General features: G+C 47.6%; 1 protein-coding gene across 8 annotated transcripts in view; it reads left to right on the top strand.

Moving 5' to 3' along the window:
• Window positions 1–20,584, top strand: part of Tpd52 (tumor protein D52) — a 93,194-nt gene that overhangs the window by 7,591 nt on the left and 65,019 nt on the right. Inside the window, exon 1 of one of the 8 annotated variants that reach the window (XM_076563791.1) lies at window positions 4,957–5,071. The exons of 3 other annotated variants lie outside the window; for them this stretch is intronic. Coding sequence is in view for 2 of the 5 variants with exons in the window: in XM_042270777.2 (XP_042126711.2) it covers window positions 7,652–7,874 (223 nt within the window). In the remaining 3 variants the exon portion in view is untranslated. Of the gene's footprint in view, window positions 1–4,956; window positions 5,072–5,313; window positions 5,779–7,636; window positions 7,875–20,584 lie in introns of those variants that run through there. 4 more of the 8 variants (XM_076563790.1, XM_076563792.1, XM_076563793.1 and 1 more) reach the window with 4 other exon arrangements.

Genomic DNA, 20,584 nt, shown 5'->3' with positions numbered 1-20,584 from the left:
TCCTCCTTTACATGGCCATGTACCATTGTCTCCTCCTTTAAGAGTTAACCCAGTTGGGTTGGTTTAGCATCTGGCCAAGGCACCATTCCTCACAAAGGCAGCTCCACCTTAAGCTGTCTGGAGAGTGGGAGGAATAATTACCCTTTTAATGAGATGATGTGCTTTTCTCCCCTAGTTCCAGGCTTTTCTGCTGCTGCCCTACCTTGGGTCTGCCCGACTGCCTGCGTCCCAGCACAGAAAGGCATAATTTCCCTTTTCTTCTGTCTCCCTCTTTCTTTGGAGCACTGGCTAGAACCTGTGTGTGTGTGTGTGTATGATATATATATGATATATATTTTGTATATTGTATGTTACTTTGGCCTTTTCACCCCTTCTTTACTGCTTCCTTCCCTGTCATGTAGTTGCTCCTCTGCCAGTGTGGCTGACCTCCATGATGGCTTAACCGAAACATCATGGACTTCTCTCTCCCTTGCGTCATCTTTCTCCCCCGGCGGCTGCTGAGATTTCCAGCTTGCCTGCCCTGGGCTTTTCTTGGGAACTCCAGGAAGAGGCTGTTCCTAAATTCTGGTATTAACGAGAGTGGGGCCCCCAAGAAGTGACCCTGATTTCCTTGGTGTCACGTGGTGACCATGAAGGGACTCCCAGAAATTACCGGTAATGCTGGCATTGGTATGTTGACATGGATGTCTCTGCTGTTAATGGATTGTATTCCATTTTCATTATTACAAATAATGCTGTAAGAGAAGTTGCCAACTTAACTAACAAAATATAATATTAAGAGTAAATGCCTTTAGATGACATTTTAGGTATATTGTATGTCTTCGAGTGGCCATTGATACTTCTTTCTTGGAGTCTGTCTGTCTGCTGACTTCAGATGCCTTGACAGTCAGTACTAACACTGTGGTTTCATTTATTTACCTTAGCTCACAAACACTGTTTCATGTTGCAAAGGCAAATTCAGTTTTAAAAATCGAATATAGACGGTTTTGAACTGGGAACTCAATGGCTCTTGTGTCCCCTGGTACATTCTGAGGTTGTTGGAGCCAGTGTGGATGGGCATAGGAAGTGTGGCTCAGTTGGCAGGGCGGGAAAAGGAAAGAAAATGGTTTATCCAGTCTTCTAGAGTCTGCCCTCAGCTAGAACTAAAATGTCCCCGGAACACTTCTCCATACGCTGTGGGTGTTGGCGGAGGTAGTCTGCAAGCACAGGACACAGGACAGAGCACACACGGGCCGATTGGAGAGGCTTCCAGCGGGAATGGAGTCTGACGGGAGTAGACAGTGAAAGCAAAGAATCAGGGAGAAGCTGGCTTGGCCGGGAGACAGGAATACATGTTCAGATATGCTTCTAGCTTTCTGCAAACCACAGGAAATGTGCTTTGTAAATAGAGCAGACTGGTTCTTTCCTTCTGCTGTCTGTCTGTCAAAATGCCATGTGTACAGAAAGTAGATGGTGCTGGCTGAGTTTTTATTCAGCAGAGGATATTGGGCATAGTGGCATGTCATTACTTTAATAAACCAAGTTCTTTGATGTTCTGTCAGTGTTACTAATGTCTTCTGAGCCTAAGATACGTGGGTGGCCTTGGTACTGTTCATTTATTTATTTACATCCCAGGCCATCCTGGAGCTGGATGTAGCCAAGAATGACCTTGAACTTTGAATCCTCCTGCCTCCTCTTTTCAAGAACTAGGATTATAGGTGCATGGCACTGAACTTGATATATGTAGTGCTGGAGATCAAATCCAGAGCCTCTGTGTGCTGGGCAAGCATATTCTATCCACTGAGCCACATCCCCAGACCCCTCACGGGATTTTCGGATACTTTCTTTGAATGTGGTTGTGAAGGACATAGGGCTTGAAGAGGGCACGTTTCCCCAGAACAGGAAAAAGGGAGACATTTTGCCTTTATGGAGCATTTATCAAAGGGATGACCAGCTTTGCCATTTCTTGTATATAGGGTGTGTCAATGTGCATTTGTCCCTCATACTGTGGAAGATGTTCTAAAACCATCCATCGTAGTTAGGATTTTATCACTGTGAAGAGGCACCATGACCATGGCATAAGGTTCAGAGGTTTCGTCCGTTATCGTCATGATGGGAAGCATGGTGGCATGCAGGCAGACATGGTGCTAGAGGAATAGCTGAGAGTTCTGTATCTGCATCCGGAGGCAGCAGGAAGTGACTGTGATTCAATAAACCTGGCTTGAGCTTCTGAGACCTCAAAGCCCCGCCCCCAGCGACACACTTCCTCCAACAAAGCCACACCCACTCCAACAAGGCCACACCTCCTAATAGTGCCGCTCCCTGTGAGCATATGGGGCCGTTTTACCGCTACACAATCCACCCAGTGGATGCCCAGACCTTCAGCTAGCACTCGGTGCATTGTTAGTGTTTAATTTAGAAATACATTAATAATACAGAATAACTGTAACAATGAACCATACTAAAAGGTATTTAAAACTGATGAAGTGCTTATATTTGGGGTTTTTGTCTGTTTCTGATTTTGGGACAGGATGGCTGAAGCTCGCTGTGTCGCCCAGGCTGCTATGGAACCCGCAGCAGTCGGGTTCAGGCTCCCAAGTGCTGGGATCACAGGTGTGAGCCGCCACGCCTAGCTTACGTTTTCAGAGCATGGTTGTTCCTGAGCTCCTGAAACCTGGACCAGGAGCCCACGACCAGCAGCGACTGGCATCGGAGCCCAGGTGCGATGCCCACGGCCGTCAGGCACTCCTGAGAGTCCTGCCTGGTGCTCTCTCTGAGGTTCCCCTGAGAGTCCTGCCTGGTGCTCTCTCTGAGGCTCGCAGCACTACGGCCGTTTTCATTTGCTTCCCCAGATTTACTCTGCTGGGTGTGAAAAACAGTACAAAATCTCGACTCTAATTAAACCGATTGTTTCTAAGAAAGTGACATTGGGGCCAAAGCCAGGTGGTTTTTAATGATTGCTGAGTGGGATACACTGCGCCACACTTTTTAGAAATGTTTTCCTCACTGCTCATTAAAACAAATTGCCGTCTGGAGGGACAAAGGACCAAAGTGACAGGCCTGCCTCCCATTTGCTTGGGTTTTCTGGAGTCCTTTTAGCGTGACAGCATTTCTGGAGTGTTCTGGAGTGTTCGCTGTGTGCCGGGCTTTATTCTAAATGCATCGAGGTTCCTTTTTTTTTCTCAGAGTCGTGATAAGCGGTGACCCTGCTTTATAGAGTGACTTCCCCAGAGCACAGTGCTTGGCACAAACAGATCTGGGCTTCTGATCTGTGGTGTCAGGCTAGGATGTACATGTCATTGTCTGACTTAACATCATCTAGAAGTTACTCAGTGTCCCTTAAAGGGACAGTAGCATAGCTACTGTAGAGCGTGGAAGATCGTGCCAAGAAGTGGTGGCCTGTCTGTCTGTCTGTCCTCCCATTTCAGAGCTAATTGTAAATGTTGAGGGCAAAGCATGCTGGGTATGAAATCACATCCGGGTTCCAGATTTCACGTGACCTTGTCTGGTTCTGAGACGGTGGGTAAGTCAGCTCACCTCTCTGACATGGATAATACCCCAAGTATTTGTGAAAATCGAGTGAATATCTGAGAAGCTACAGGCGTTACTGGTACTGAAGCTGAGCGTTAGATGATTCTGGAGAACTTGAACTCAGTGGATCCCCATGCAGACAGAATGTCATTTATTTAGGGACACTTCTGTAGGGTGACCACCCCTGCGAAGGAAGCAGATGGTGCGAACGCCACCTGACCCTGCCAGGGAGGAGCCAGCAACCGTGGGCCGGGTTCGCAGAAGGGAACCCAGAGTAGCCAGCCTCTGAACTGAAGGCCGCAGTGGACTCCACTCATGTGGTGGTGCTCCAGTGTGGGTGGTGTTTGGAGGTAAGGACTTCGGGAGGTAATTTAGTCATGAAGGTTGGACTCCTGAGTAGGGTTAATGCCTGTGTGTGTATGCATATGTATGTGGGAGCTGGAGATCAACCTCTAATGTTGTTCTTCAGGTTCTGTACTCTAGCTTTTTTTTTTTTTTTGGTTTTTTTTGAGACAGGGTTTCTCTGTGTAGTTTTGGTGCCTGTCCTGGGTCTCGCTCTGTAGACCAGGCTGGACTTGAACTTACAGAGACCGCCTGGCTCTGCCTCCTGAGTGTTGGGATTAAAGGCACCACCACTGCCCCGCCCTAACTTGTTTTTTTGAGACAGGGTCTCTAATTGGCATGAATTCTCCAAATAGACTAGGCTGGCTGCCAATGAGCCCCAGGGATTGGCCTATCTCTGCCTCTCCAGCTGGGATTACAAACACAATCTACCTTTGAGACACACATATACACACACATAATCACACATACACACATAACACACACACACACACACACACACATAACACACACACACACACACACACACACACATTTTTTAACAACAAAAAACCCCAAAGCCATGGGTTCTGAGTATCGCACTTGGGGCCTTGGGCTTGCACACAGTGCTGTTTGAGGCCCCCCCACAGCCCAGTTAGTGCCTTTTCAGGGGAGAGACAGGCCGGAGATTATCCCTCTGTCTACCACATGAAGACAGAGCAGAAACCATCTGTGAACCAGAAACAACAGCTTTCACAGGGCTCAGTCTGCTGCCACCTCCGTTTTGGACTTTAGTCAAGAGCTGTGAGACCTTAGTGTCTTTGAGCCACTCTTGAATGGCTTGAGCTGACGAAGACCACGCAGGGCAGGAGGAAGTGGTGAGAGAGGGAAGGGAGGAAGACAGTGTTTGGAAGCCTCACAAATGGCCTCTGCCTGGAGGAGAGTTGGTCCTGGAGAGTATGAAGGGCCTTGTGACTGAGGGTCAGGAATTGGGGTTAAGAAATGCCTGTCCCTTGGGGTTGAGTAGAAGGTACAAAAGCCAGGTAGGGCGTGTCTCTCTCTGTGCTCTGGGCCGGAGGTGAGAGGGCTGTGAAGCAAGGGTGTGTTGCGTTCCTGGGAGGCCTGCGGGAGAATGAATCCAGTAACCGGAGACTGAGGAAAAAGAAGAGAAAGCATTTCCTATTGGATGTAGGAAGAACTGGGAGAGCCAGTACAGAAGGGACTAGACATCAGGAAGGAGGTAATGAATTTATTGAGAGCAGTTCATGTTTGAGGTCTCTTCCCATTGCCAAGGCTGTGTGAGCAACTCACCCTCACAGGCAGCTGAAGTACTACCAGGATGGCTGTAGGCCTGCAGCAGGGTCGGCTGTGCTCAGCCTTGAGAGTGGGAGACTGCGGCCAGGGTGATCTAGACCCCACCTCTCAGGCGGGGGAGGGGCGGTGTTAGAAGACTCCAGCCTGGGTTCCTTGGATACCTGCTTCTGTTGGCCTTGTCTCTCACATGTGGCCCTTGGGGGCCTAGCTGTCTTATACACTTACTCAGGGCTTCTCCGAAGTCCTGGGAGGGGCAGGCACAAGCCATGTGGCTTTTTATAGTCCTGCTTTGTAAGTCACACAGTGTTAATTTCTCCTCATTCCAGTAGTTAGAACTGTGCCACCAGGTCAAGCCTGGGCTCAAGGAGAGAGAAAGCAGACTTCGTCTTTGGATGGGACGAGTGTCAGGGAGTGTGTACTTCTGTTTTAAGACCACCACATGGTTGTGTGACATCCATGTAGATGTGTTCAGAGGTGAAGCATTCCCAATAGAAAGGTGGGCCGAATGTCAACATTCAGGAAACCTGAACTGTGTTCAGGAAACCTGAACTTTGTGTGACGACCATGGAGGAACTGAAGCAAGACAGAAGCGGGCTGGGACCGTGACCCTTCCAGGTGTGAATTAAGAAACAGGTAGGCTTCCGAAATCTGTGGAGATGCAGGTAGGGCGAGGTGAACAAGTAGAGACTAGCCTCTGTGATGAGTGCTTGTGGTAGACAGTGAGGAGAGATTCCCAGGATATTGGGGATGAGGCTGGGGAAAATGGCAGATACAGACCGAGTCTATGGGAATGGGGGGAGGGAGACAGCAGAAAAGGGGCGCTCTTTTTGGAAGAGTCGGGGGGGGGGGGCGTTTGAACAGAACTTTTTGGTTAAGTGATAGTGCCTGTTGCCCTGCATTGAGTGATGTTTTTAACTGTTAAAGTGCAGAGGATGAGAAGTTTGGCCTTTGCAAGTGTCTGTAAAAGGAGGAGAAACCAGATTTGCTGTCCAGTAGATGCCCTGATTTTAGCTAAGATGGCTTTTCATGCAAAGTGCGTTTTCCTGGTGATATTATAGTTTGACCTTCAGGCAGCCCAAGTCTATAAGCAGTAATTCATTTTTATGTGTGAGAGCACTGCAGAGGAGAAGCACTTATGAAATACTGGTCCCGGGAAAGTGTTATCCATCCCCTGGGTGGTCTTGTCGTCAGAGAAGCGATTTAACCCGGTGGTGGCATTTGAGGAAAATTGGAGACACGGTGAATTTGCAGACTCAGCCGGTGGTTTCTGAGGCTGAGGGAGCTTGTGTTCACGTGATGGGACCGGCTGTGCCAAGTCTAGATTTGTCAAGTCGTCTCGCGCAGAAACTCTTGATTCAGCTTCCTGAGGCGGGAGTCAGTCAGCTCCTTCCTTCAGACCATTGCTCTCTCTCACTGTGAGGCCCCCGCGCCCCGAGCATAAACGGATCCTCCTGCCCATTGCTTCGGGGGTTCGGTAAGATTGAACGTCCCCATTCGGAGTGAAGACAGACTGACAGGTCTCTCTGGGTGAGCAGCTTTGGGTTATAGCGCCTTCGCCAGCTTACTGTAGATGATGGGTTTGAGATGGGAAGACAGCCAGCTTCAACTTTGCAAGGGTTCTAGATGACCGGATTCGCTCACGACCCCAGGTCACGTGTCCCTCTCTACTCCGAGCGTGCGCCTTACGTAGGCTTTCCCCGGCCTCCCCTTTCCTGCCATTTCCCCAATTTCCCTTTCAGACCTGCTCCACTTGCAAGAGCGATTTCATGCATCTGTCTAATAACACAGCCTATGCGAAGTATTACTGGTTTGGTGTTTTTTTTTTTGCAGGAATAATAAGAAAAAAATTCCCAGAAACCTATTTTGTTCACTTTGTTCATTTATTATTAATTTCCTTGCTATTTCAAGGCTAATTTATTTGCATATATACATGCATTGTTTCTAAATATAGAAGAAACATTTCAACCTATTAGTTAGGGATTTAAAAACTGTCATACTCTGGGCCAATAGAGAAAGAAGGGACCATGGCTTGGTATTTTTCTCTTCCTGATTTAAGGGTATCATAATTGAACCCCCCCCCCCAAAAAAAAAACTGATTTAAAGTTATACAAGAAAATTTAGATTTATCTTTCCTAATGGGATTGCAGGAGCTGTGAATCAGTTCTGCCTGGAATCTGGTCCCTGCTAGGATGTGGCCCCTGTGGGACTGTCACATCCACCATGGATGCCACCTACCATTAGGCCCTGGCTCTTGAAGTCTTTCCTGGCCTAGAGGAAAGGGTCAGGGGGAGGAGGGCTTATTGTTCTCTCCACTCTTGTGGCCCTGGGGACAATAAGCCGCCCTCCTCCCTCTGAACCTTCTGCTCACCAAGATGCTTGTCCACTCACCCCCCTCTTTTGGCAGTAATAGTATATATGTGTTTTTAATGTCCACTTTCTCATTCCCACTACAGCCTTATACCCGACCTTGTGTTCTAAGTAAGACCAATGTCGCCAAGCCGTCATAATGACGCAGTTCTGTGCATTGTTGGCCAGTGCTCGGTGGTGGTTAGGACACTGGACGCAGAGGGGACAGCCTGGGACTTGGGAGCTTTTGGGGAATTTGAAGTTTTTAATTCTTTTCAGCCGGTACTGTGTGCAGCAGAAAGCATTTTATTTGCTGAGGATGCTATCTTTTATCAAGTGCTTTCAGAGTCCTGACTCCTGCTGTGGTCTTTTCCTGTTTACCGGTGAGTGGGTTCAAAGTTTAGAGGGTCTAAGGAACTCTCCAACATCACAAAGAAAATCTGCAGTGCATTATCATCTACCAATGTAGGAACCCTTAGTCTAAATGAGTTTTGCAAAAATGGAATTGGTTTACTTAAAAACAATATTTTGTGTGTGTGTGTGTGTGTGTGTTGTGTGTACTGTTGCGTGTGTGTGCACAAGTGTGTATGCATGTGTGTATGTGTACATGTGCAGGCCGGAGGACAGCCTAAGCTTTTGTTGCTTCGGCACTGTCCACCTTGTTTTTTGAGACGTCTTTCCCTGGCCTGGAGCTCACCAAACAGGCTAGGCTGCATGGCCAGCCAGTCTCGGGATCTGCCTGCTGCCACCTCCCCAGAGGTGGAATTGTAGGTGTGCACCGCCAAGCCCAGCTTTTTACACCCATGCTGGGGACCAGACTCGATCCTCCTGCTGCCAAGGCAAGCGCTTTCCTGTCAGAGTCCTCTCCCAGCCCGTAGCCAAGCCTTCAGGAGGGATCTGGACTTGGAACTGCGGAGGCATCCACCGATGGGATGTTCTCAGCCAGAGCAGAGAGAAGTTCCACGGCCGAGGAGAGGGCAGGGGGCAGGGGGCAGGGGGCAGGGGGTAGGGGGCAGGGGGCAGGGGGCAGGGGGCAGGGGGATGTGCGAGGGCACTGGAGGCTTTGTCTGCCCTCCCAGGTGCTCGGAGAGGATTTTCCCTAGGGAGGCAGTGAACTTCTGCCGATCTTACTGTGAGATAGCAGTAGTCACCTTCGGGGTTAGGAGCCCAGAGCATTGTGATTAACCCCGACTTCTTTCCATTTGTAGGCATTCTAAAACCAAAGCATTGCATTTCATGTGCTTAGTGTTTTTCTGTGCTCTAAAGTAATAATAGTAATAACATTATTATTATTATTATTATTATTATTATTATTATTATTATGTAAGGTTTCATATAACCAACTGTCCTCAAAGTCATTATCTAGCTCTGGCTGGCCTTGAACTCCAGATCTACCTGCCTCCATGAATTCACTCTTCTCTTTTATTTCTTGTTTTAAACATATGTTATCTGTAACTGTAGTGTAGAAACAGATAAGAAAGCATAGCAATAATGCATTTTATAAAGAAATCATACTTTGAAAAGTTAATTTATTTCTACAAATTTGTTAAAGAAATTAGGTGTATTATTTCTTTTAATTCACTGTGGCCAAAATGCTTGACGGAGTCAACTGAAGTGAAGAAACTTTGCTTGTTTGTTTAGGCTCACAGTGTCTGAGGATCTTGGTCCATCCTGGCAGGGAAGCCATGGTGACGGGGGCAGTTTCTTCATGTGATTTGACCATGAGGAAGAAGTGAGGCAGGAACCTTGGGCTGGGCTGTAACTTTCAAAGACCCATGTCTAATGAGCTGCTTCTGCAGCTAGGTCCCACCTCCTAAGGGTTCCACAGCCTCTTAAAATAGAGTCACTGGCCGAGGACAGACATTCAAAACGCGAGCTGGTGGGAGGAGACAGTTCAGACGCAAACCATAACATTAAGTTACTTGTTGACACCTCAGCACACTTAAACACTTTGCTCCTGCACTTACCTGTTAGTGTCCAAGGGCCGTTCTGGGTTTGGCTGTGTGGACATCAGGGGGCACATGTGCTAACAGCAGTTTAAGGGCATCCTAATAAAAGTCATTTCTTTACTCGATACATTCTCTCCCTCCCCTGCACACACCCTGTCAGGTCAATGTTCAAGTTCTTAATCACAGGCCTTTCCCTGAGCACACAGGCTGCTTTCTTTGGCAGCCCTTCAAGATATCAGGTTTCCTGTGTTCAAAGGGAACCCGGGACCTGCGTGAGCTTGCCTTTTTTCTTGTAAGACATCCTCAGCGATGGAATCTCGCTTTACGGTCTTCAGTGTAGTGAGCATTCTTTTGAAGGATGGGTGTTGAGGAAGGCCAGTCTCCTAACAGCGTTGTATACCCGCCTTGGTTCGGTGCTTTGCTCCTGGTCATGTGACCCTGTCAGTTATGTTAGGGGCGGGTCTAACTTCTACAGGCTGCTCCTCTACAAGTTGCCTGCCCCTTTTCTCCCTTCCCGGATCAGCTCTCCATCCCTCCATAAGAAAAGAGGAGGAAGGATTCACTTGCTTCTGAGATACAGACCCACAAGGGAAAGTGACCTAGTTAGGGCTCCTATTGCTGTGGTGAAACACTGACCAACAGCAACTTGGGGAAGAAAGGGTTTCTTTCCTTCTTTTCATTTGTCTGTCTGTCTGTCTGTCTGTCTATCTATCTACCTACCTACCTATCTATCCGAGGCAGGGTCTCTACATTGTCCTGGCACTATGTAGACCAGGCTGGCCTCAGACTCACAGAGATCCACCTCCTGAGTATTGGGATTAAAGATGTATGCCACTACACCTGACAGTTAATTGCATTTTATATTTCCATGTCATGACCTCCTGGAGGGAAGTCAAGGCAGGAACCTGGAGGCAGGAATTGAAGTGGAGACCAGGAAGGGTGCTGTTTACTGGCTTGCTCCTTATGACTTGCTCAGCCTGCTTCTTGACACAACCCAAACCACCTGCCCTAGGGATGGCACCGCCCACAGTGGGCTGAGCCCTCCCACATCAATCATCCATTAAGAAAATGCCCCACAGACTTGCCTACAGGCAAACTTGATAGAAGCTACCCCTTACTTGGCAAATCCTCTTCCCAGATATACCCTGGTTTGTATCAGGTTGACGCCGAAGATAAAGGCGTGTTTGTATTTCCCCTTTTCAAACTATTAATGCGAATCAGACACATTTCGGAGGGCACTTCCAAACCCCAGCCTTGCAGTGTCCTGCTTTGAAGGAACAGAGGACACAGGGTTCTTGTTCATATAAAAGTGTCTTGCCTGGAGATGCGTAGGTCTCTGCTGAAGTACCGAGATGAAGGTAGTCACTTCCGGTGTCCTGCTTTTATCTTCCGGCTTGACTCGCGTAGGAATGGATACATTGCACAAAGATCATTCAGTGCGCCTTGCACCTTTCAGAAGACAACGTCACAGCAAATGCCTGGCTCTAATGGACTGATTTCAGGTAAACGGAGTGACGGGTAAGGCCTTCCAGGGGCACCATCAACACAGTGGGGCTTGAAGGTGGAACGAGGGAACCCCCGGCTTTGTGGTGCAGTTTGACTGTGTGGCACTTAGGGGTCTGCAGGGGCCTCGTACAGGGGCTGGGGCGAAAACAGACTCCCAGCATTGTTGGGCATTCCTGTTTTTAAAGTTTTAAATCTAGTCTTTAGAGACAAAGAATAATCCTGTTACTACTGTTGTTGTTCCTGCCGCACCGTGGTGGATCTTTTTCAATTTTTTTTGGATATTCCCGTTATAGGAAGCTATAATTATGTCGCTTTTCACTGCTTCTCTGGAAAAAGAACCTAAACTTCTTAAATGGATATAGCCAAAAATCTGGCCTAGATAAAGGAAGCAATAAGTTGGCTGAGTAGGGAGCGGTAAGACCTGTGTTTGCTTTCAGGTTAAAAAAGAATTCTATATATTTCCTCTGTACAGTGAAAAATTGAGACCCAGACAGTTGAATGACACACGGCTGTTTCTCTGTGGCTCTTCTGTGGCCTCAAGCAGGGGTTCTTTGCCTGTGTCAGAATACAAGTGGGTGGTGATGACCTCCCACATCGGAGAGAAGACAAGGGTGGACCTGGACCGGCAGATGTTGCCAAATTCAGCAGAGAAAATGTATTTGCTTTTTTTCCCCAGTGAAATCGGAAGAGTTCTTGTTAGAGCAAAACTGCTTGTTCTTTATGAGAAAGTGAAGGAAGGGTATCTGGGTTGTTCTAGAAATGGGCTTTTAAAACTCTTGCCTGCTGGGATTAAAGGCTTGCGTCACAAGAGCAGGCAGATCTCTGTGAGTTTGAGGCCAGCCTGGTCTACAGAGTGAGTTCCAGAACAGCCAGGGCTACACAGAGAAACCCTGTTTCAAAAAACCAAAAATCAAAACCCAAAACACCAGCACCACCTCTCGCCTGCTGTGTTAGCGGTAATGCCGAGCATTTCTGTGTTAGATCGGGTAGGCTCTCAGTTTAACACACTTCAGGGCTGGGGATGTAGCTCGGTTGGGAGGGTGCTTACCTAATGTGCACGAGAACCTGAGTTCGATCCATCCCTAGCATCATATGAACCTGGCGCGGGTAGCGCATGCAACAGGAGCGACAGATGTGCACGGTTGTTTTTGGCTATGCAGTGAGTTTGAAGGAGACTGACTCATGTCTGAGAGTTGACTCAGATATGTATTGTTCCGGGAGAGGGCTCGGTGCGTGCTGCACAGTCACAAACTCTGAAGTTTGGATCCTCACATCCCGTGCAGAAGCCAGGCAGACGTGTCTCCTGGAATCCCAGCACTGGGAGGCAGGGAGGGGCAATCCCCATGGTGAGCGAGCGGTGTAGCCACACTAGCTGTAATTGGTGAGAGGCCTTGCCTTGGTAAACAGAGAGATCAAGAAAGACACAGGTCAACTTCAGGCCTGCACATAGTGAGTGTGCCCACACACATGGGAACAGACATGCCCAAACCCGCGCACATTGTACACACGCATACACACAAGAAAACATTTTAGATGTGGATCGGTTTTAATCCGTTTTGTTTTTTATTTTTGGAGGCAAGGGTCTTGCTGTGTTGCCCAGACTGGCCCGAAGCTCCCAATCCTCTTGACTCTGCCTGCACAGTGCTGAGATTACAGGCACCTGCTACCGCACCTTGCTGGCAATTAATAATTCTTTTAAAAATACCACTCAGTTTTAAACACTGCTTTAGATCATAATTTATGGCAAAGTAGGAAAATTAATGGGCTGCCTCTTTGGCCGTTTGTTGAGCAAATATTAAGTATCATGAACCTCATATTTTTTTAGGTTTCTGTAAATCTTGTAGAATTTATTTTTACCTTCAGAAATGTTGTTAGTAAAGGTTCCCCACCCCCAATCTGGCTGTGAAGTTAATGGCGCGTGCGTGCGTGCGTGCGTGCGTGTGTGTGTGTGTGTGTGTGTGTGTGTGTGTGTGTGTGTGTGTGCGTGTGCGTGTTCTAGGCTCCACCGTGGTGAACCAGCTTGATCAGGACTTTATAGGTGCCTTGGCCAGTCCTCATGAGGCTTGATGCATCTCCCTCCAGGCTCCTGCTCTTACGTCCTCTGCCCGCTGCCCCACTAGACAGCTCCAGCCAGAGCCAGGAGGGCGGCAGGGTCTGGGAGCCCAGCTGTTGCCGCAGGACAACAAAAGACTTGAGAAGGAGCGCTCCTCACACAAGGCCTGCTTTGTTCGGACTCTCCTCTCCACGGCTGCTAGCTCTTCTTCCTATTACAGTTGGCCATTTGTCACATACATGTTTGCTCTTTAGAAGGCAACACTAAGACCAGTTGAACTGTTGGGAGTTAGGAGAGAAACCCTTCCTGGATGTGTCGCTCATGACCGACGTTGCTCGGCCATCTGTGAGCTTTACATGTCCCGCAGATACAGCCGACCATGTACCTGTCCCTCTCTGGTGCCTGCAACCCTGCAAAGCAGACACTTCTAACTGACAGGACCCATGCACAGACTGTTTATTAAAGGGGGGTGGGGTGGGCATAGACATAGCTGAAGCTCAGGGACCTCAGATAACAGTCGTCCTGTTGTATCTCCGCTTACCTGTGTGAACCAGGCCTCCCCAAGCCTAAGGGACATCTGGAGGACCGATGGAACTCCATCCACAGAGTTTGACTTAGCAAGTGAAACCACATTTGGTCACACTATATAAAATTGACTTTTTTTTTCTTGCACACTTTTTTGGGGGCGGGGAGGAGTGTTGTTGTTTAGTTTTGTTTCTTGCTATTTGAGAGACAGTCTCTGGGTGGCTTTGGCTGACCTGGAACGTGGTATGTCTTTTGACCTGTGCTTGAACTTGCGGTGCTCATACAGCCTCTGCTCCCAAGATCTGGGATTACCGATATGAACCACCATGTCTAGCTGGTATGTGCTGTGTGTACGTGTGAATGGGGAGTGAACCCACGGCTTCACATGGGTTCTGCCAGTGTCCGACCACTGGTCACACCCCAGCTCTTGTGTGCCTTCTTACTTTATTTTAAAATTATGTTATTAGTATGGGTGTCTTGCCAGCGTCTTTCTGTACATCACTTGCCCGTAGTGCCCTTGGAGGCCAGAAGAGGGCATCAGTTTCCCTGGGTCTGGATAGTTAGAGACAGTTGTGAGCTGCCATGTGGGTGCTGGGAATTGAACCCAGGTCCTCTGGAAGAGCAGCCAGTGAGCCTAACCACTGAGCCATCGTTCCAGCCCCCTTGTGTGCCTTTTTAGAAAAGCAAATGTTGATGTGCTATATATACGTTGGTGTATTTTTCATCTGCTCTGGGTCACTCAGAGTTCTGTCCAAGCACCTACTGGTCACTTCATCCTTCCCAGCTGCTCCCTGACATTCCAGAGCATTTATGTGGAATGATCTCATGGCAGTTGGTGGATATTTTGGTTCTTTCCAGTGTTGATTTTTGTTAATTATTATAAACAAGTGCTTTATCAAACATCTTTGTAGTGTCCTGTGTGCGGTCATGCTCGTCAAGGATAATGTGCAGAAGTGAAATTGCTGATCATAGGAAATCTTAGTTTAGACACTGGCTTCTCCATGCTCAGTAAGACCCGCCCAGGTAGTTTGTCTTAGTTACCTTCCAATTTGGAGCTAATTTAGTGCTATGAAATCGGAACAGTGTCCTGACTGGACCCTTTAAAATAGTCTGAAGTGGCTTTGGATTACTGGCCAGCCTCTCTAAATTTTTTCTTATATATTTCAAAAACACGAATAGGTGGCCAGGTGGTGCTGGCACACGCCTTTAATCCCAGCACCTGGGAGGCAGAGCCAGGCAGATCTCTGAGTTTGAGGCCAGCCTGGTCTACAGAGCGAGATCCAGGACAGGCACCAAAACTACACAGAGAAACCCTGTCTTGAAAAACCAAAAGCTTCCATTATTTTAAAAATAAGAGTGTTTCCTCTCAACAAAACAAAGCAAACCAACCAACCTGGGGGGAATTGTTCCATAATAAAAGGCGTTACTTTTAAGTTTAGTTTTAGGAAATTTTTTCCCCTTTTGCCTCAGTGAACCTGTTTAGTGCCTAACTGGCCAGCTCCAGAGCCGGTCATTTCTTGCACACACAATGTGGTGTCTGTGGAGGCCTTCTTCCTCTGTTGCCCACTGTGTTTCTGGTTACTGCCTTTGGGCCTGGATTCTGCAGCTCTCCTAAGGAAGAAACGCTGCTTCAATTCTTAGGGGCTCATTCTGTCCTCGGAGCACCTGTTGGGAAGTGTCTACACACAGCAGCAGCTCCCTAAACAGTCCTGTAGCACACAGATGACCTTCCCGTGCCAGTGTGTCCCACCATCTGTGGTGACAAATGCCGTTCCATTTAGAGATCACTTACTTGCCTTTAGGATCTTAGCAGAGGGTCACCCTGTTGGCCACAAGCTGGTCTTCAGCACGATGGCAGTTTTATCTTCCAGCCTCTTGGCAAGTCTGGTTTTCGCTTAGCTGTTGGGGCAGAGTTGAGAGAGGCAGAGCAGGCCTTCTCACACAGGGAACCCTTGTTAGTGACTTTGCTGAGTCTGCTTCGGGATGTGTGGATAACCCTAACACACTACAATAGAATGTGCCCTGGTTGTAGCACCCAGGCTTCCCAGACGGGAGTGATCCCCCAGGAGGCCTCAGCTGAGTCTGAGTTGTCCAATTTCAGGCTCACGTAGTTTTTGGAAACAGATGAAAGGGTAACCCACAGAGTAATGCATTTCCATTTTAATCCTTTCCAAAGAACCATGATGTAAAGGGCTCATTGGATTTTAAGTGATGCTTTGAAGGGAGTTCCAGGTCAGTCGGGGATACATGAGACCCTGTCTCAAGGAAATAAAAGAATGGGGCTGGGGAGATGCTCCGTGGTTAAGAACACTTGTTCTTGCAAAGGGCCTGGGTTCAGTTCCCAGCACCCACAGGGAGCTCACAACCATCTGTAACTCTAGTTCCAGGGGATCTCATACCCTCGTTTGACCTCCTCAGGCACCAGGCACACTTGTGGTACACAGACATAAATGCTGGCAAAACACTTATATACATAAAATAAATAATCTTTTTAAAAAAAGCCTTGCTCTATTAAGTTCTTGTTTTAATTTCCTGGGATCAGGAGCTGAGGAAGTTGAAGTGCCCTAAACACTTTGATAATTCTTGTTTGGTCAGCATGGACACAGAACGCCTTATAAGAAAAGGACATAAAAGCCATATCAAAGGGACAGTCCAATGCATGTCCATCCCACAGAACCATTTGTGGACACCTCCCCCCCTTCTGAGGTGGTTTCAGGGAATCTAACGGAAGTGTTTCTGAAGGAAGGATTGGCGAGCTGTGTGTGCTTCTCCTGGCCTTCCCCCAGATGCCTCCTGGCCCGAGACCTAATAAATATTTAATGTAAGGAGCTTGCTGCGTTGCTATGGAGAGGTGACCGTGGTCTCAGCTCTGTGACAGAGACAGGCTTTCAGTGACAGGGGGGAGAGGGAAAGGTCATTTAGCCTCAGCTTGAGGTGACTTCCTGGTTCTGGTGAGGCCTGATGGATTTCTCTAGGGCCTCCACAGGGACCATCTTGACAGTTCATGATTAAGGACTGGTTAATTTTCTCCAGCTTTGATTTCAGCGCTAACTATAAAATCACAGCCTTAGACACTGATACAGGGGAGATGGAAGTTAAGCATTGTTTCTAGTATTTTGTGAAACTCTCTGGTAGGTTAAAGAATGATCTGTTGTTACTCTATACAGAATGACACAGAACATCACAAAATCCTTGCCTGACAAAATTGCTTTCATTTGAAGAAGCACGCCTGTTCTTCCTGATTCTGACCATCCCCCGATCAATTTTTAAATCTGGTTACAACATTTGTCATATGTAGTTTAAACTTTGAATTATCTTACATGTGTCTCACTTGAAAGATCAACCGTTAAATGAATGTGACTTTCATGATGATTTAAAGTCTTGATCTTTCTATTTCATGAATATTTCAGGGACGCATTGTAAATGAGCTTTTTAATTAGGAAATGTTGGAGAAAGGGCCTTGTGACGTTGTCCAGACTTACCTCAAACCTCTGGCCCCAAGCCATCCATCTTAGTCAGGCTGCCCTTGCTCCGATTTAACACTGACAGATGCAACTTGGGAAGGAAAGGGTTTATTTCAGCTTACAACTCTCAGGTCCCACTCCATCACTGAGGGAAGTCAGGGCAGGAACTGAAACCGAGGCCATCGAGGCATGCTGCTGATTGGCTTGTTCCTCGTGCCTTGCTTACTCTGCTTTCTTACAGAACTCAAGTTCACCAACCCAGGGTGGTACCACCCTCCGGTGGACTTGCCCTTCCACATCAATCTTTAATTAAGAAAACGACCTACCAACTTGCCTCTTTTCTTCTTTTTTTCTGCTTTGGTGCCAATTCAGTGTAGCGTGTACTCGAATCTTAGCATATAACAAACATGGAACTAACTAGGGGGCTGGAGAGATGGCTCTGCGGTTGGGAACACTGGCTGCTCTTCCTGAGGTCCTGGGTTCAATTCCCGGCAACCACATGGTGCTCACAACCATCTGTAGTGAGATCTGGTGCCCTCTTCTGGCCTGTAGTCATACATGCAGACAGAACACTGTATACATGATAAATAAATCTTAAAAAAAAAAAAAGAAAGAAAATGGAACTAACTAACCCTTAGAGGTTTTGCCATGATTTCTTCCTCCTTAGATTCCTGAGTAGAGCGATGTGGTTGTATTAGTTATTTTTATATTGCTGTGATAAAACACCATGGCAAAGTATGGCGGTTTGAGTGAGAATGGCCCCCTAAGCACATTTGTTTGAATCCTTGATGTCCCGTTGGTGGAACTGTTTGGGACCGGTTAGGAGGCGTGGCCTTGTTAGAAGAGGTGTGTCACCGGTGGTGCTTTAAAGTTTCCAAAGCCCACACCATTCTGTCTCCCTCTCTGCCTCACAGCTGTGACAGATGTGAGCTGTCAGCCACCGCTTCAGCGCCATGCTGTGGCCATGCTCCCTGCTGTGGATGGAGTCATGCCAGACTCCAACCCTCTAAAACTGTAAACTCTTTCTTTGTAAGTTTCTTTGGTCATGGTGTCTTAGCACAGCAATAGAAAAAGTAACTTAGACACTAGGACAACTTATTTTCAGAAAAGCCTTTCATTGGAGTTACAATTCTAGAAGGTTAGAGTCAGACTAGGAAGAGGCATGGCAGCAGCAACGCTGAGAGACACTTGTCAACCCATAAGCGGGAGGCAGAGAGCACACTGGGAACCCAGAGCCCACCCCCGGTGACACGCCTCCTTCAGCAAGGCCCCAGCAGGTACCGCCGCCATCCTAGCCATCCTCGAGTCTCCGGGGGCTGGCGGGCGGACTCTGCACTTGCGTGGGTGTTTGTTGCTCAGGGTCGGTGCCTTGCTCCGGGGGTCTTTTCTTGAGCCTTTCACAGCATGGCTTTCCTCACGGTCATGATCAGGAGAAAGAGAACCCCAGAGTACACTTTTGGTGATACAGATCAGGCCTGTTTCCATATGTCTCCTTTTTACCTGAGGTCTTTTTATCTGACCCTGGATACATGAAATAAGTATACAAACCAAACACTTACTGATAGTAAATCATAAAGAAAAAAGGGAAAACAGTTCTTTGGTGTACACACTTTATCATTAAAGATGAAAACAAATTTGCACACTAATGAGCTGGGTGTGCTTGTTTGTCTAACACATCCAACCCAGTAGTGTACTGACCTTGTATGCCGAAGGACCCCGGAAAGACGCTGCTAAGAAGTCTTTGTTTTCAGAAATTAGACCATTATTTTCCTAGAAGAGTAGAAGATTGTGTGTGTAGCACAGATACTGCCGTTCATAACATTCAAAGCTGAGCCTAGATGTGTGTGTGTGGGCATTGTGTGGTGTGGACGGTGCACAGTACAAAGTGTACACACTGTGTGTTCCGAGCCACGGCTGCAGTGAAGGCAGGAGATGTAATGTGGATGAGCCCTGCCAGAAACTTCCTCAGGGTCCTTGCATGCCTGATATGGACTTCATTTTTGGTCCTTGTGTGTCAGAACACATCCGGGAATGGAGATGTGTGAGGAGAATTCTGAGTGCTTGTGAGAAAACTCCAAGAAAACAAGAGGCTTGTGACCTCAGTTTCTTAAAAAACAAGGAGTTGATCTTGGCTCATGCTTTTGTGCCCCTCCCAGGTATAGTGGGTAGGAGTGAGTTTACTTCAGATTAATCATTACAACTGGCTATCGTTATTTGTTCATAGGCCTCTATGGAAACACATGGTTTGCTGTGTGAGGCATGTCCTTGTGATTGGACACTCTAGTCACGTGACTCTTGTTGAGTATAAATCATCTGATGCTCAGAATAAAATTGGCTATTTCATGAGACTTTAATCTGCCTCCTTTATCAGCTCCATTCTCCCAGATCCCACCACCAACAAGAGTGGTAAACAGTTGTGCATTCAGAAACCTTTCCCAAGTTGTTGGTTCATACATTTAGGACCCTATGTGGGGTTGGGGCCTACATTTGAAGTTTTGACAGTTCACCTTAGTACTCTGTGGGAGGAGCCCATCAGGTAGACCTTGCAGTGATCCTTGGGGACTGTTGTTTATCTGGCTGTAATGTTAGAGGAGAAGGAACTGAAGTGACCAGGAGCTCTGTCTGCGAGATGAAGTTGGTGCTGATGTGTCTTGAGTGATGTGTGGGCTTTAGCATGTCATGGAATTAACCTCCAGGCAGCTTAGTCTGGTAGGGGTGATACATACTGTGTTTAACAGTGATCCCAGGTAGACAGGTGTATCCACATCCACAGGGCTTTGGATGGCTGGTGTGAATGTTCACCTGGAGCTGGGGGAGCAGAGCCAGGTTTGTGGGGATGGTACGTCTGAAGGAAATGAACTAAGTTTTGCAAACATTGAGGGTGTGTGGCTCACCCAGGTTTTGCAGTGCTGTGGATAATGGGCGCGCGCGCACGCACGCACACACACACACACACACACACACACACACACACACACACACACACGAGCGTGCACACTCTCCTGAAAATGCCTCTCCTGGTCTATGTCAGGAGAATAGAATAGGATGGGATAGAATGGGAGGAGAGGGGAGGGGAGGGGAGGGAAGAGAAGAGGAGGAGAGGATGGAACAGAAGATGGTTCGTTTAAGGTGGAATCTTAAGTGACCCTGCTGGTGGGTTTTGTGGTGTTGACCCCCTTCAAGAACATTTTTCCCTGCTTTGGAGTGGTACTGGCATCAGGGCTGGCAGGAATATATAATTTCCTAGAGTTCGGTGCCGCTAGGTCTTTTATTTACATTGTATTGTTTAGAAATTACAACCATATGTAATCGATTCATACAAAAATCGATTCCATGTTGGCGTTTGCCTGTGTGCATCTGAGCCAATGCCGATTCTGAGATGAGTTTCCTGTGTGCTGGAACACCTTAGCCATTGTTACCTGGGATGGATTACTGTTCTGTAGCCGGCTAATCTCCTTCAGGTTATTAACAGCTTCAAGACTAAGAAGCAAACCCTCTAAATACTACTTTATGCCTGAAAAAAACGAGTCAACATTCCTGGAAAACTTGAGATGTTGTCTTTACTTAACGAAGTGGAGCCCATGTTCCCAGTGGGT

This window comes from Peromyscus maniculatus, chromosome 2 (genome assembly GCF_049852395.1).
Source record: "Peromyscus maniculatus bairdii isolate BWxNUB_F1_BW_parent chromosome 2, HU_Pman_BW_mat_3.1, whole genome shotgun sequence".
Classification (NCBI taxonomy): domain Eukaryota; kingdom Metazoa; phylum Chordata; class Mammalia; order Rodentia; family Cricetidae; genus Peromyscus; species Peromyscus maniculatus.
The sequence above is the reverse complement of the archived record's forward strand: the minus strand, read 5'-3'. Positions and strand labels throughout refer to the sequence as shown.